The 13,997-nt window shown below is 31.9% G+C and overlaps 1 protein-coding gene across 1 annotated transcript; it reads right to left on the reverse strand.

Moving 5' to 3' along the window:
• Nucleotides 1-2,012: 2,012 nt before the first annotated feature.
• On the reverse strand, nucleotides 2,013-3,235 carry LOC106713981. The gene is made up of 3 exons (XM_045684055.1): nucleotides 2,992-3,235; nucleotides 2,385-2,442; nucleotides 2,013-2,191 (listed from the first exon to the last, which is right to left on the reverse strand). The coding sequence occupies exons 1-3, from the start codon at nucleotides 3,190-3,192 to the stop codon at nucleotides 2,070-2,072; spliced, it is 381 nt and encodes a 126-aa protein (XP_045540011.1). The 5' UTR covers nucleotides 3,193-3,235; the 3' UTR covers nucleotides 2,013-2,069.
• Between the last annotated feature and the right edge of the window lie 10,762 nt (nucleotides 3,236-13,997).

Genomic DNA, 13,997 nt, shown 5'->3' on the forward strand with positions numbered 1-13,997 from the left:
CCCTACGTGAGTGGGAAAAGGCCAGAGAGATGATATGAATAATTGTTTATTTTATTGAATGAATTGGTTATATTATTGTTGAGAATCGCACTTAGTTACATCAGTCCCTGCGCCTGCAGACATTAAAAAGCGATTTGTCAAACGGAACGAGTAACCGGTTCTCGATTCTGCGACGGCACCGACAAAGCTGTATTTATCATTCCGATATACAAATAATATTGTTATAAAGAAAATATATTTTAACAATAATAATAAAATTACTATTTTGTATAAATTTATGCTGTATTTGAACTTTTTACTCTTTAAAAACTGCTAAAAACAAAAAGAAAAATCTAACTAACAATAATAATTTCCTTTTACTTTTTATTATTTATTATACTCGTAATCAAATTAAAATTATACGAACATAATTTTAATTTGATTGCCGCAAAATTATTGACCGGAATATTGTAAGCATCGACTTTACAAGAGAAACGAAAAGTTTTAAATTCGCTTTCGAATTGAAATTATTACCTATTTTATTGTATTACAGGTAAATCTGAAAAGCGGCTTCATGTTTATTACTAATTATATGTCTAACACATTAACTTGTAAAGTACATCTACTTTTTAACAATTTTTTAAATTGTCTTCTTAGTATTAAGCATTGTTCAAAGACGCTCCTTTATTTCCTTATAAGAAAAGTGCGGGAATTTCACTATATTTGCGAGTAATTTGAAAAATACATAAATACAATGCGAAGGTGCAATGCAATGTATCGATGGATGGACGGATGGATATTTGTTAGACGGTTCCACGGATCACGATTAAATTTGGCATAGATGTAGAACATAATCTACTAAAGAAGCTTTTATTTATGCCGCGCGGACGGTGTCACGGGCGACAGCTAGTTTTAATATTAAGCATCTATAGGATATAAATAAAAATTCATTTGCAATTGAGTTATAAATTGGTCTTTATTCATCTAGGAACAAAATCTAATACAGCGTAATATTTTGTAAAGTTGTACTTACATTTAAGTATTGCTATTTAAGTTGTACTTAGTGTTCTACTTAAGCATGATTGCCCAAATTTGATAATTCAAAATATACAAATTTAACAAACATTACTTTTCGCTGTGCCCAAAAAAAAGTTAACATGTAAAATATTTTTTAACTATATAAGACATTTAATTTTATAGTAAAATTCAAGCAATTTCGTAAAGTACAGTACAATATTGCCTTCATTATATTTCCTAATCTCAAAATTTAATTATAAAGTCTGACAAATTTCTAAGCCTTGAGTTTTAACAAAATATCTTAAAACTCCTAAAAAGGCATTTAATCTAAAGATTAAAGAAAAAAACTCTTTTAGTACTATTTAAAGTGCGGAATACATTTTCATTATTTTGACTTTTTCCTTAAAACAATTTAGACCTTATTCCCTATATGCTAGGATCTATATTACTTTAATATTTTTAATGATAATTTAGAATAATTCAGTTTCTTGATGTACATATGTGATAAAATTTCTATAAAGCGTTTGGTTTTTTATATTAATTAGATTTTTTAATAATTAACAAGTTCAAAATAAGATAAAAATAAAAATTAATACAATTAAAATTTGCACTAGTGGTATTTTAAGAATTTTTTTTACTAAAAAAAAATAAATCAAAACGACGACACAACTGTACACGTGAAAATAAAACAAAAAATAGTCAATTTTTTTTCTTAAAAAAAATACTTAATTTAAATAAGTAGTAAGCATTTTAAATGTCGTTGTCGTCGTTTAAATTTAATTACGACACAATTAGATAGAAATTGAATTATTAAAAAAAAATAAAGTCAATAACGTACTTCTTCAGAACATCAAATGACTTCATAATATGAATTTTAATAAAATCTGAAAAAAACATTAAAAAAACAAATGATAGTAACTGAATATCCGCTAATCCGCTCACAATGGTCTTTGCTATTAGTTATGACACTATTATGACACCATTATTAGCAGGTTCAAAAAGATTTATTCATAGAATTTTGTAAAAACCCAGGATAAGTTCAAGTAACTCAAAGTAATATTTTATAGAGTCCGTCAGCGCGCAACAACCGCCACCAAGACAAGTGCGGCGAAGACAAAGCCGGTTGCAGACGTATGTATGTAGGCTGTATTGCACTCGTCCGACTCGCAGCAGAAGGTTCTCGCGCCCCACCATTCTGTATGAAAACAAAATTGTTACCATAAACTGTATTTCCACTAGGTAGTTAACCGCGCGAGTCTTGACATGCGTTTTTTTTTTTTCACTGCTTCAGCGATCCGACTGTTTGTTTGATGGCCAGTATTCTTTTTAATAATATACAAAACTATTATTAGCGTATTTAAAATGAAAGTTTTGCGTCAGAATATTACCTTTCTCTGTGCATGTCGGTACGCAGTCGCGGACAACCGTCAACTCACTCACGTATTTCTGTAACAAATAGTATTGTTCATCTCTAATAAGTTATAAAAATTCCTAAAATAGGAAAACACTATTTATAGATATTATAAATGTAGATTTATAACATAAAAATATACTATTTTTGCACATCAAGGTGAAATTTATTAGAATTTCAATGATTTCTGAGTCGTAAATTATGTTGATCGACGCCTCACCAACTTAATTAAACTACTCCGTCAAATGAAATGATGCTGTCATTCATGAAAGGAAAGTTTCTTTTCGCTACTGGAAATAGATCTATACCTACAACTGTATATAATGATAATACTCATTGCTTTATAGGTACTTAGGGGGCATTCTAAACTATGTCAGGTAACTAAGTGGGAAGGATGATCAAAATAAATAGAAATTAATCTATATCTTGTTCACATGTAACCTCGGGTGTAATAATCTAGTCATGGAGTTGTGGAGAAACACGCTTTTACAAAGATTTCATATAATAGAAGGCATTAGTTAAAAACCTATATCTAGAGGTGAACAGATCGGCTGATTGAAAAGCCTGTAGGTATAAACACTTACAATGCAATACTTTGCGGCTGGCGGACAATCAGCGAGGCGCGTGGCGCTGCGGTTGTTGCAGGGCGTGATAGAGCCGACGCCGTCGCTGTACTGGCCGCACTGCCAGCATTTGATGCCACTCGCCGCGCCCGCCAACAGCACCACGCTCGCACACAACAACCAAGTGCTCGACATTTTACTGCAACCAATCATATTGTACATCTTTATAATAATGGAATAAATGAATCATTTGAGCGATTGGCGCGCTTTTGTTACCAAAAATCAAGTGTCAGATAGAAGTAGTGAGGGGACGTAAGCGTTGATTTTTTTGTAGGGTGTAGTGTAGTGTTGCGCCGATACACCGCATAGTGTCGGTTTTCTCTCTAACAATTTAATAATAAAGAAATCGCGATGAATGATCTTGCTCTACTCTTCGTGATTTACGGCGTCTCAACCAACTATCCAGTTAGTTTCGACCGCCTGTAATCTTGTATTGCTTGTCTAATAACAGACCGACATCAGGCGTTTCTATATTGTTGATACAAATTAGGTTATATTTAAGTTAGATACAAATATAGATGACATTTAAAAAAATATCTCTGATACGTAATTCAGTACTAGAGCGTAGTAAACTAAATTAACATTTAACAAGCTTTAACCATTGTCGACTTCGTAGGCACATAGTATCTTTTTCATTTAAATTTTGGTAGGATTCAATTTAACAGTAGCCAGTTTTCATTCGATCAACTCTGCGGTATTTGATTGTTTGTGGTAGATAAACTTTTCACTGTAAATAGAGTTGTTTATGGTCATATAAGCAGTGCCTTTGTGGAAATTTTCAAATCTCCACTAAGGGCCTTCCTTAACAAATATAACTTGTATATCAGTTATTAGCATCGTACTAGAAAGATGTTATGCTACTAGTTTCATCAATTAGTGAACGTTATGTCGTAGTGAAGTAAGTAAATACGAACTATCAAAAAGCGGAGAGACTAAGTCACAAACACATGTGTTAGTTATGTTGAACTTTATCTTATTAGAACTACGGTCATATCAATTCATTTATTTTCAATTTACCTTAATGTAACATAAGGAAAAGAAGAAAAACGTTTTCCTGTAACATATGTTTATTTTATTGTATCGTAATTCCACTGCCGAAATAATTGTATTAAAACATGTTATCTCTGTTTTCTTCATAGAAAATAAGAGGGATGACACTATCTAATATATAAAATTCTCGTGTCGCGGTGTTTGTGGTTAAACTCCTCCGAAACGGCTTGACCGATTCTCATGAAATTTTGTGAGCATATTGAGTAGGTCTGAGAATCGGACAACATCTATTTTTCATACCCCTATGTATGATATTTTACTTTGAAATCAAATAACTCAATTCGTTACGTTTGTACGATAGTCAAATTGACCGAAATGTCAATCGAGCCTGGAGAATGGTAGACATTTTTATAGTTGGGAACACAATAAGTTTGTTTATTATTTTATAACAACCGCTAATAGAATGAGACTTAATACTACGCCTTAGAAGAATTCATATTACTATAAATTATAATTGAATTTAATGTCATCAGACGAATAACTGTTAATGGGAATCTACAGAACAGTTAAACAGATCTCGCTGTATTTTGGCATAGGTGTAGAGCATAGTCATGGGCTACTAAATAAGTAATTCCACGCGGACAGAGTCGCAGTAAATAAATTACATAATTGATAATATCTGAAAAGGCATAGTTCAGTGGAATATCCGGCTCTAAGGACTATCATATACTGTATGTTAGATATAATATTGTTCGTTCTATTTCTATAGATCCCATCTTTAATAAATATTTAAATATTAATCATATTTGATAAAGACTGAATTGACATTAACATAAATCAATTTTAACTAGATATATTTCAAATGGCTATTCGTATACAAGTGATTTAGAAGTGATCGTTGTTTTTAAAGATATAAAAGTATAAATTATTACTAATCGCAATTTCCAATAGTATAAATTTCATGTAACAGTAAAAAATAAAACAAAAAAGACCAATTTAACGAACAATTTATTGCATGCTATGCGACGGCTAACCTTTTGACCGCCTCTTGCATATTTATGTCACCTGTAAAAAAAGATAATTGAAAACGAAACACTATTCCGGCTGAATAATTGTTAACGAAATTTTCGATTGTTTCAGGTTTTACGTATTTTTTATTTAAGTAACTTTAGAGTTTATCATGACGATTTGAATATGTTTTTGTAAAATTTTTAGCTGATCTAGATTTTATCTTTAAATAATGTAATTTTTTCAAATAATTTGTATGTATGGAGAGTTTTCTTGTATGAATTCATGCCTAAAGTACAATAAAATTAATTAGCAGCAGAATATAATTGACTTATTAAGTTGAACTCTTTAAATAAAAATCTCATAAACACTTATATTGAATAACAAACTAAAGTTTTTTTTTTATCAACTTATTACAACTTATATCAGTTTATTTTTAATAAAACTTTTACAACTTTATCCTGGCAAGTAAATCTAAAATTCATAAAAAAAATATTAAAAAAAAAAAAGTTTCAGTAATACTGAAAATACTTGAACCATCTATTTAACGTTAGGTTTCGGAAACTATATAAGTTAAAGTTTTCTTAACTTGATTGCTACGTAACTTTGTACTTTAAAAAGCATGTGTCTTGACTTACCTGTGTGCGCTTACTTTAAATGCTAGCACCGAGTACCACTTGAGCGTTGCACAGAAATTAAAAAAATCAGGAAAACTAGTGTAAGATGTGCGCAAACTTCAGTATCGCACCTACGAAGCGTCTTTACTCTGCGACGTCTCTCACACGACTGAATAACCCTACCAGCGGAATTACTTGGCAAATATACGCTGACCCTTATGTTATATCCGTTTCCCCTTCGGACGTCTGACTTTATTGCCTCCACGGGGGGCGAGGGAGGTCCAATGATTCTGGTTCATTAGGGGTGATGGGCTGTTCTGTGCTGTTTATATCCGCTGATAGATTTTCGAGAGTCGGGTCTTGAATGCTTATTATGTTTATTATGTTTATTTCTATGGCTAATTGAAAATAATACAATAATGAAAAATTATTTTCATTAATCTTTGCATAAATAAAACGGAAAAAATTAGTACAAATATGAAGTAGGTATGCATGTAAAATATTTTATTTACTCTGATGTCTTTTATATAGATTAACGTATGCATGTGTAGGACATAATAGCACTTCACAAGATGTTTTATTGGTCGTCAAATTCGATATATCTTTTTACATAAAGCTGCCATCAGAGTATAAAAATATTAAGCCAATATAAAACGGAACAAAATGTATTAAAGTATTACAAAAATATGAAAAAATGTTCATCATATTAAAAGCCCTTTAAAAAGAGTTCAATAAAGTTTAATTATATCATTATAATTATATGGTATTGTATCTCAAAGATTAAATTACGTATTACATCATGATCATCATCAGCTCACTATAAGTCCCCAACGAGGAGCTCGGAGCCTACCCTAAGTTAAGGGTGACTAGTTCATAGTCAACCACGCTGGCCCAGTGCGGGTTGGTTGACTTCACACATATCATTGAACTTCTTCTCAGATATGTGCAGTTTGCATCACCATGTTTTCCTTCACCCTAAGAACATCGGATAAATGTACATATGTAAATCTAAAATCGAAAAACATATTGGTACTTGGCGGTATTCGTATCCAAGACCTGAAGATTATAAGTCAAGTGCTTGACTCCTGAGCCACCGATGCTCTACTTATTACATTACTTTTTACATTATTGTATAAATATAGGCTGTAATTCAGTCTCTACCCTTGACTTCGTTAGTTTTTGCTATAAAAAGATAAAACAAGAAAGGGGCTGTTAATGACGCATAGAAACTAACGAACAGTCAAATTTCTGAACGTAAGTTATTTTACCAGTATTTATATAATAATAAAAAGAAAACAATCGTTTTAAGAACAAGCTTATATTATCTTCTTGTAAATTAAAAGAACAAAAAAAAACGCAATATGAATGAGATCTTCCAGCTCCCATCATCAGATCAGTACCATATCATGATAATATTGCATTGCCACAGGATTTAAATATTATGTAAAATTTCAGCTCAATCAGTAAACGGGAAGTGATTAAATATGCAAGATTTTATGACAAAAATTTAGAATATGTTGGCATGAAATGGGAAAGTGCTTAGCTATCTATTCAGCCTTGTAACGCCCACTGCTGGGCATAGGCATACCCCAAAGATCGCCACAATGATCTGTCCTGTGCAAACCGCATTCAGGATACTCCCGCAACCTTCATCATCGGTGCATCTTGCGGGAGGCCTGCCCACGCTGCATCGACCTGTACGTGGCCGCCATTCCAGTACTTTGCGGCCCCATAGGCACGGCAGTCCGTTCTTATATATATTTTCTATGAAAACAACACAACCTATGTATCTGTACACATTTGATATGCATTAAGTTCTATTTTTATGCTAAGTTATAAGTAATTTTCTTTTACAACCATTTCAGAGTCACCTGACTACAAACATATGTCCATGCAACTAATTACATTTGCACATTAATAAGAAATAAAATGTTATATAATTTTCAACGAAATAAAAAGAAAGTTATAACTTTTTTTATCCACTCTAAAGCAATCTTCCAATGTGAGTGCGGACAGTGCAACTATTAGCTGTCAAGCCAGCTATGTCCTTGACTTAAAGCGCTTGAAGTGCAGCCGCGGAGTGCTGCCTCTCAGAATAGATAACTTAATGGGTCAATATCAATATATATTAGGTCAGGGAATTGATACGTGATGCGAATGAAATCACGTCGGATGATGAATCTAAATATAATTCTCTGTTTTGTGTTTTGTTTTTACCAAACACGATTGCAACTTTAAGCAAGTATAACATTGTTACGAACCAATTATCAAGAAGGTGATTATTTAATGTCTTAATGCACTCTACTTTTATTTTCTCTTTAATAAAGAGTTTTTTTTATCATAAGATGGCAAACGAGCAAACGGCCACCAGGATTCGCCGCAGCGAGGCGACCGTTGCCCATAGTCATCCGCAAATGCAGATGCGTTGCTTACCTTTAATCAACGGAGAAGGGACGCACAGAAAGAGGATATATCTTCTTCCTATGCATCCCTTCTTACGCCAAATCCATTTCCCCTTCCCATCCTTTCCTAATAAGAAAAGGGTGGGAAGGGAAAGAGGACTAAAATTAGGCCTTCGGTAACACACTCATCAGACGAAACGCGGAATTACTTCCACTTGACGGCTGTCTTCTGTGAGGTCGTGGTATTTCACTGAGCGAGACCAATTCGTGCACCCAACAAATATTGTTGCGGGATCTACCACGGCTACAGATACAGATAATTAGAGCAATTTTTCTCACAATGTACTAGTTATGTTAAATAAATTGCCTTAAAGTTAAGAAACCTATTAATTTTAATCCTTTCAAACTAAGTCTAAGTAAATTTATCACATCATTAAACATGTTCGGAACACCTTAGATACTTCTAAAACTTTAAGAATAAACAGTCATCCCTCCTCCCTTTACGAAGTCTATTTATTGGCTCAAGTTACGCCTACAAAGTTACAACTTACAAAGAAAACCTATCAACGTATAACTCATAGAGAATTAGGCAAAATAAACAGTAGTTGATAATACATTTTGGCTGACATCCAACATTGTAACTATATAACGATAGTATTGTTATGGTGTTGATTGTAAAACTATATAAAGTAGATTTTAAATTAAATTTTATAACAGTCGTAATCTTCAATGACAAATAGAGGACAAATAAAGAAGTATCACTATTATTTCAAGCCTTATATTAAGTGCTGAAAACATAATATGGACTACTTAAATTTTGCCATACTTACAGTTCTTTTAATACCACATTGTAACTGGTAATAGTAACGTTCCTAATTTGTTCACAATATATACTGGATATATAGTTAATAGATAAGCAAAAGTAACAGCAATTAAGCATGTTATTGCAGATGTCTAACAATAGCACTCACTTAAAGGCATATGCGTTAAACTATAAATAAGGAAATAAAGAATAATCCGCACTCCAGGTCCCTGACCTTGCCTATGTTAGGGGAACGAGAACGGAAAAAAAAAGTCATATCCGATGGTATTCATCAAAAGTTATCAAGTTTGAATATCGAAAGGGTTATGAAATTGTGCATTAACACGATACCAGATATTGTGTTAAACAGTTATTGATCATCAACCTGCCCTTATCTCTATGGAGGGTCGTCACAGTATGTACTACTCCTCCATACATCTCTATCAGTCGTCATACATGAATTCACCCCCTTCTTATGCATATCCTCTTTCACATAATCCAACCATACTTTCATTGGTCTTCCTCTACCTTTAGAGCCTGCGTTCAATCTCAAACAGTAATTAATTTAATAAAAAAAAATATCTTAATCAGATCGAGTATCACAATTGGTTTAAGTTGTTATATTAGACTGAAATGTAATTTTTTTTATTTGGACATCGGCCAAAGCATCTCTGAGCGAACAAATATCATCGAACGCTACTAATGGCTTCCTAAGCAGAAAGTCTGGCGTCTGTTGAGTAAATTTTAACTGCGGAGTGTGATCGTTATTGCCGGGGATTCGGAGATCGCTGTTCCCGTTTATATTGCGTCTACGATGTTATTGCTTTTTTTAAAGATTTTGTCATCAATTATTGCACTATACTATACTAACGTCTAATTTATGGTATTCGGAAAACAACATAACTGTGGGTTTCCACTGCTGAAATACCTTTTACACGTGTTTTGTTACATAATTTTTTCTCTGTTTTTTTCTTAAGAGAATGACAGTGACAGTTATATGTTTTTATACATTTGTATAACCAGTGAAAACTAACGGTAAGTAAGGCAGATATTACTTTTTTATAGTTAGTAAAATATGTTGAAAGCAGGAGTAGAAGCGATGGAAAATGGGAGGTTAAAGTGCGAAAACCTTTTATCATCAGAAGACAATATTTTAATACTAAGATAATATAAATAATAAAAAATTCAGTGACGTTTTAAATAAAATACAGTGGAATCCCACGTGAATAATATTCTAAACAACTTTTATAAATGTACTTTTGTATTACAGTTTGACAATAAACTATCCAAACTTTTGGATAACAACCCACTGTGGCTGCTTTAACTTGAAGTTATGATACGAGCTTAAACTTAGAATGTTCAATTTATTTATTCATTCATTTGCTACGTTTTCGTAGCAAGTCGTACACCATGCTACGGTGAATCGTAGAGCAGTCTTGTTTTAACGTAGCAACCTACCCATCAAAAATCAACGCTTCGAATTGTAATTTCCTCACTGTTTATTAAATAAATGCTAAAATATAAAAGTCAACTTTCATACGCAAATTAATTAACCGATACGAAGATCGAAAAACATCAATTAGTTTGTGGTTGCATAATCTACGCACTACGTTTCATATTATAAAATTATTAAAAATAATTTTCGGATCGATCTCAAAAAACGAATATTGAATTATTAACAGAATATAAAATAACATCATTATCATTATCCGGCTCGAAGGACCAAAATGTATATGGTAAAAACATTTGAAATGAAATTAACTTTTTGTAGAAGCGTATATTGAGAAACATGAATAGAAAAGACAACTAAAAATACAATGACATTAAGAATGTGTTCTTTTTTCTATATTTTAAATTCTTCTTTTTTCTTAATGCCATTTCACCAAAAATATGTAAAATCTCCTTGAACATAACTATTATACATAATAGTACATCACATGTGAAACGTTACTTGCGACCTCTCGGCTCAGCTTTTAGGACAAGATTAAATTGCTTTGGCGACGACTTTTCTTATACGGGACGGACGGACAGCAGGAAATTGCACTAGATTGTAACAGTTCTTACAAACATTAAATAGTATTTCTATTTCGAATACACTTATAAATCTCAAGTAAAAACTTACAAATACTTGAACATAAATTATTCTTATATATTTAAAATCAACGAACTACTCAGAGGAAGAATTAAAATGGAATGAACACACGTCAAAACTGATTAAGGCTCTACACTCATAGTAGAATTTTTTTGGGAAGATGTAACGTGCAACAAACATAAACCTCGTGTCTGTCAGCTTTCTTTTTCTAGTGTTTCATTTTTAAATATAATTAACTACCTTGTTTATCTTTTTAATTATCTCCCTTAATTGTCTTTTATGGTAAGATTAAATTGGTTTTATTAAAGTACATTTCCATTGCAAGGAAATGAATACGAAATCCATTTGTACAACTATTAAAAACTTCTCGCATCAACTTTGATTTTAATTTCAACTTTATGAATAACAATGCTTACAGTATTCCGATATCAGAGTATTTGAAAGCTTTAAAAGCTTAATTGTAAAGTTAAAACAAATAAAAAAATAAAAGTGGAAACGAAATTTAAAAGCAATTTATATTTGCGATACAATTTTTACATTGGATAAAGCTTTTATTTTGTGCTAATACATTTTAATTGTCTACTGGAATTTGTTTATATGAATATAAAATAAAGACTGCATTATTAAGAGCAATCGTGACAAGTAAGTATGTATGTAAAGAAGTACGAATGTAAAAGACACGACACAAGGCCTAGTAAGAAAATTTGGAAGTGAAGGACAATGACAAATCTTATGCACATTTTAACTTTTTTCATATCGTAGGTAAGATGTATGTAGGTAAGACACTTTTATGTCTTAACCGCAAAAGTTTGTTCTGTTTTTTTTTTTTTTTTTTTTTTTTTTTTTTTTTTTTTTTTTTTCAGGAATAAGCCCTTTAACGATACTACCCTTTAGTCTGACATTTGAATAGTGAAGTTTAAATGTCAAGAACCCGGTATACCATTAAAGTTTAGAAATTCTCACCCGTTAACTAGCTTTTAGAAAAATTTTAACGAAGCTTAAAGTTATCGAGTGTTGTCGTAACAGCCACACTTAGCGCCGCCTAGCGGTGACTAATGGAAACCTAAAAGGCTAGAATTTCTCGCTTCAAATTAGCTGATAATTTACTTGCTAACCAAATACCTAACTAATAAACTAACTAAATTAAATTGTAACGTTTTTTTTTACGATTACAAGTATGAATAAAATGGTAATTGTCTAATATATTTATTAATTCAATGCGATAACATTAAAATCTTTTCTTAGGTTTATTTGTAATGAGTTCTAGACAGCTGCTAATTTAAAAAGTATTTTAAAGAGAATTTGTGACCTACTTTAGATATAATTCGCTGCAACGTATTCCATCGTATCTCCGTTAGTCGGATAACATACGTTATAAAACTGTCTAACACTATTTTAAATTCGCTAACAAATTTTCCAGCGCAGGCTCGAGCACTGGATTTTGTTACAAAACTCTATAGTCACGTTACATAGTTATTCAACTTGCATGTAACGTTGTTTTAAAATGATATTAAATGGATCTATATATTTATTGATTCTTAAGAATTTAAATAAACAAACGATTTACTGATCATTTAAAACAAATGAAATTAAAGTTAAATAAATTATAAACTATTTAAAAATACAGTTATCATTGCACATTACTAAAAAGAAAAGAAAATTAAGTGAATATAACTGTTCTATATCCATGCCAAATTTCATCAAGATCCGTTGAGCAATTTTGAAGATACCTTCAAGCAAACATACATCCATCCAAACATTCGCATTTATAATATTAGTACGTTTTAATTGAACCGCATAAAGTTTACAAAGCAATAACGTATGGTAATTCCATTGTTTTGTACAGACAATAATTTAAGTTGTTAGGGGACGGATAAAAAAAAATATCGGGAGCTGGAAGATAGAACTTTGGTTCGGACATCGACTTGTTGGGCGAGAAGGTCATGTCAGAAAGGCAATAAAGTTGTGATACTAAATACATGGATTTTCTTCAATACTTCACCTAGACAACCTGAAACTCTAGATCTAGTTTATGCTATCTTTATCGTACAAATACAAAGATTCTATGTGAATTTCCACTAGGAATCTTTCGTCTTATAAAGTGATTTTGCTTTTACTGCGATCGCATTTTCGTGTTCAATTGTTTGTTCACATTCAGACCACTCTCTCAGTTGTATGTGGCTTAAAATGATATTATTTCCCTTGTAAAAAGACCAGTAAAGCTTTCTAATACAGTGTAGTTTTTATAGTAGTACAATTTTATAACTGTATATTAGTTTGAAGTCATAGACTGGAAGAACATATCGACTACTTATTAAGTATATTTTTAATTCCGCGAGGACGGAGTCGCGGGTGATAGCTAGTATAATATAACAGCAATTTCAGCGATGTTAAATCAAAATTAGCATTATCTTGATTAAATTTTCCTACGTCGTAATATTAGCTGGAGCATACATAATTATAGCGGTAGAGCATCGTCGTTACATCCGAAGGTCTGTCTACTCGACAAAATTTCCTGAACATAACTTTATGAATATACTCAGTGGAAAACTGCTTACTTTGCGTTATCTTACTAATATTATAAATGAGAATGTTTAGATGGATGCATGGATGAATGGATGGATGTTTATTTGAAGGTATCTCCGGAACAGCTTAACAGATCTCGATAAAATTTCCGGAACAGCCGGACTAATGTTGTCGGGATTCTGTCGGGAAGGTTGCTGATGCACGAGGGCTTATTAAAGATTACATTTTTTTTTTTTAATTCTGCATTAACGAAGTCGCAGGCGTCGCAGGCGACCGCTAGTATATTATCAAAAAACTGTTTTACATATAAAGCCAATTGAAGCATCTAAGGTTATATCTTTTTTTACGTTAATAAAGGTAACAAAGATCTCTTATTCAATATTGCCTCAACGTTACACAATAGCTGATTCAAAATTTACGACAGAAAACATCAACGTGAATATAAATTTTATAGCGAAACTGGCGCCCAAATGTAAAATAAATCACAGCCAATGTCGTCTAGTCTTCTAAGAGGAAAAATCGAGTTCTAA

This window comes from Papilio machaon, chromosome 24, assembly GCF_912999745.1.
Source record: "Papilio machaon chromosome 24, ilPapMach1.1, whole genome shotgun sequence".
Lineage (NCBI taxonomy): Eukaryota > Metazoa > Arthropoda > Insecta > Lepidoptera > Papilionidae > Papilio > Papilio machaon.

Excerpts from the sequence above, each read along its gene's own strand:
- LOC106713981 (XM_045684055.1), bottom strand. The coding sequence starts at position 3,192 with ATGTACAATATGATTGGTTGCAGTAAAATGTCGAGCACTTGGTTGTTG. Across the intron at positions 2,443-2,991 it reads CAGCCGCAAAGTATTGCATT|AAATACGTGAGTGAGTTGAC; the intron begins GTAAGTGTTTAT and ends TATTTGTTACAG. Across the intron at positions 2,192-2,384 it reads ACCGACATGCACAGAGAAAG|AATGGTGGGGCGCGAGAACC; the intron begins GTAATATTCTGA and ends GTTTTCATACAG.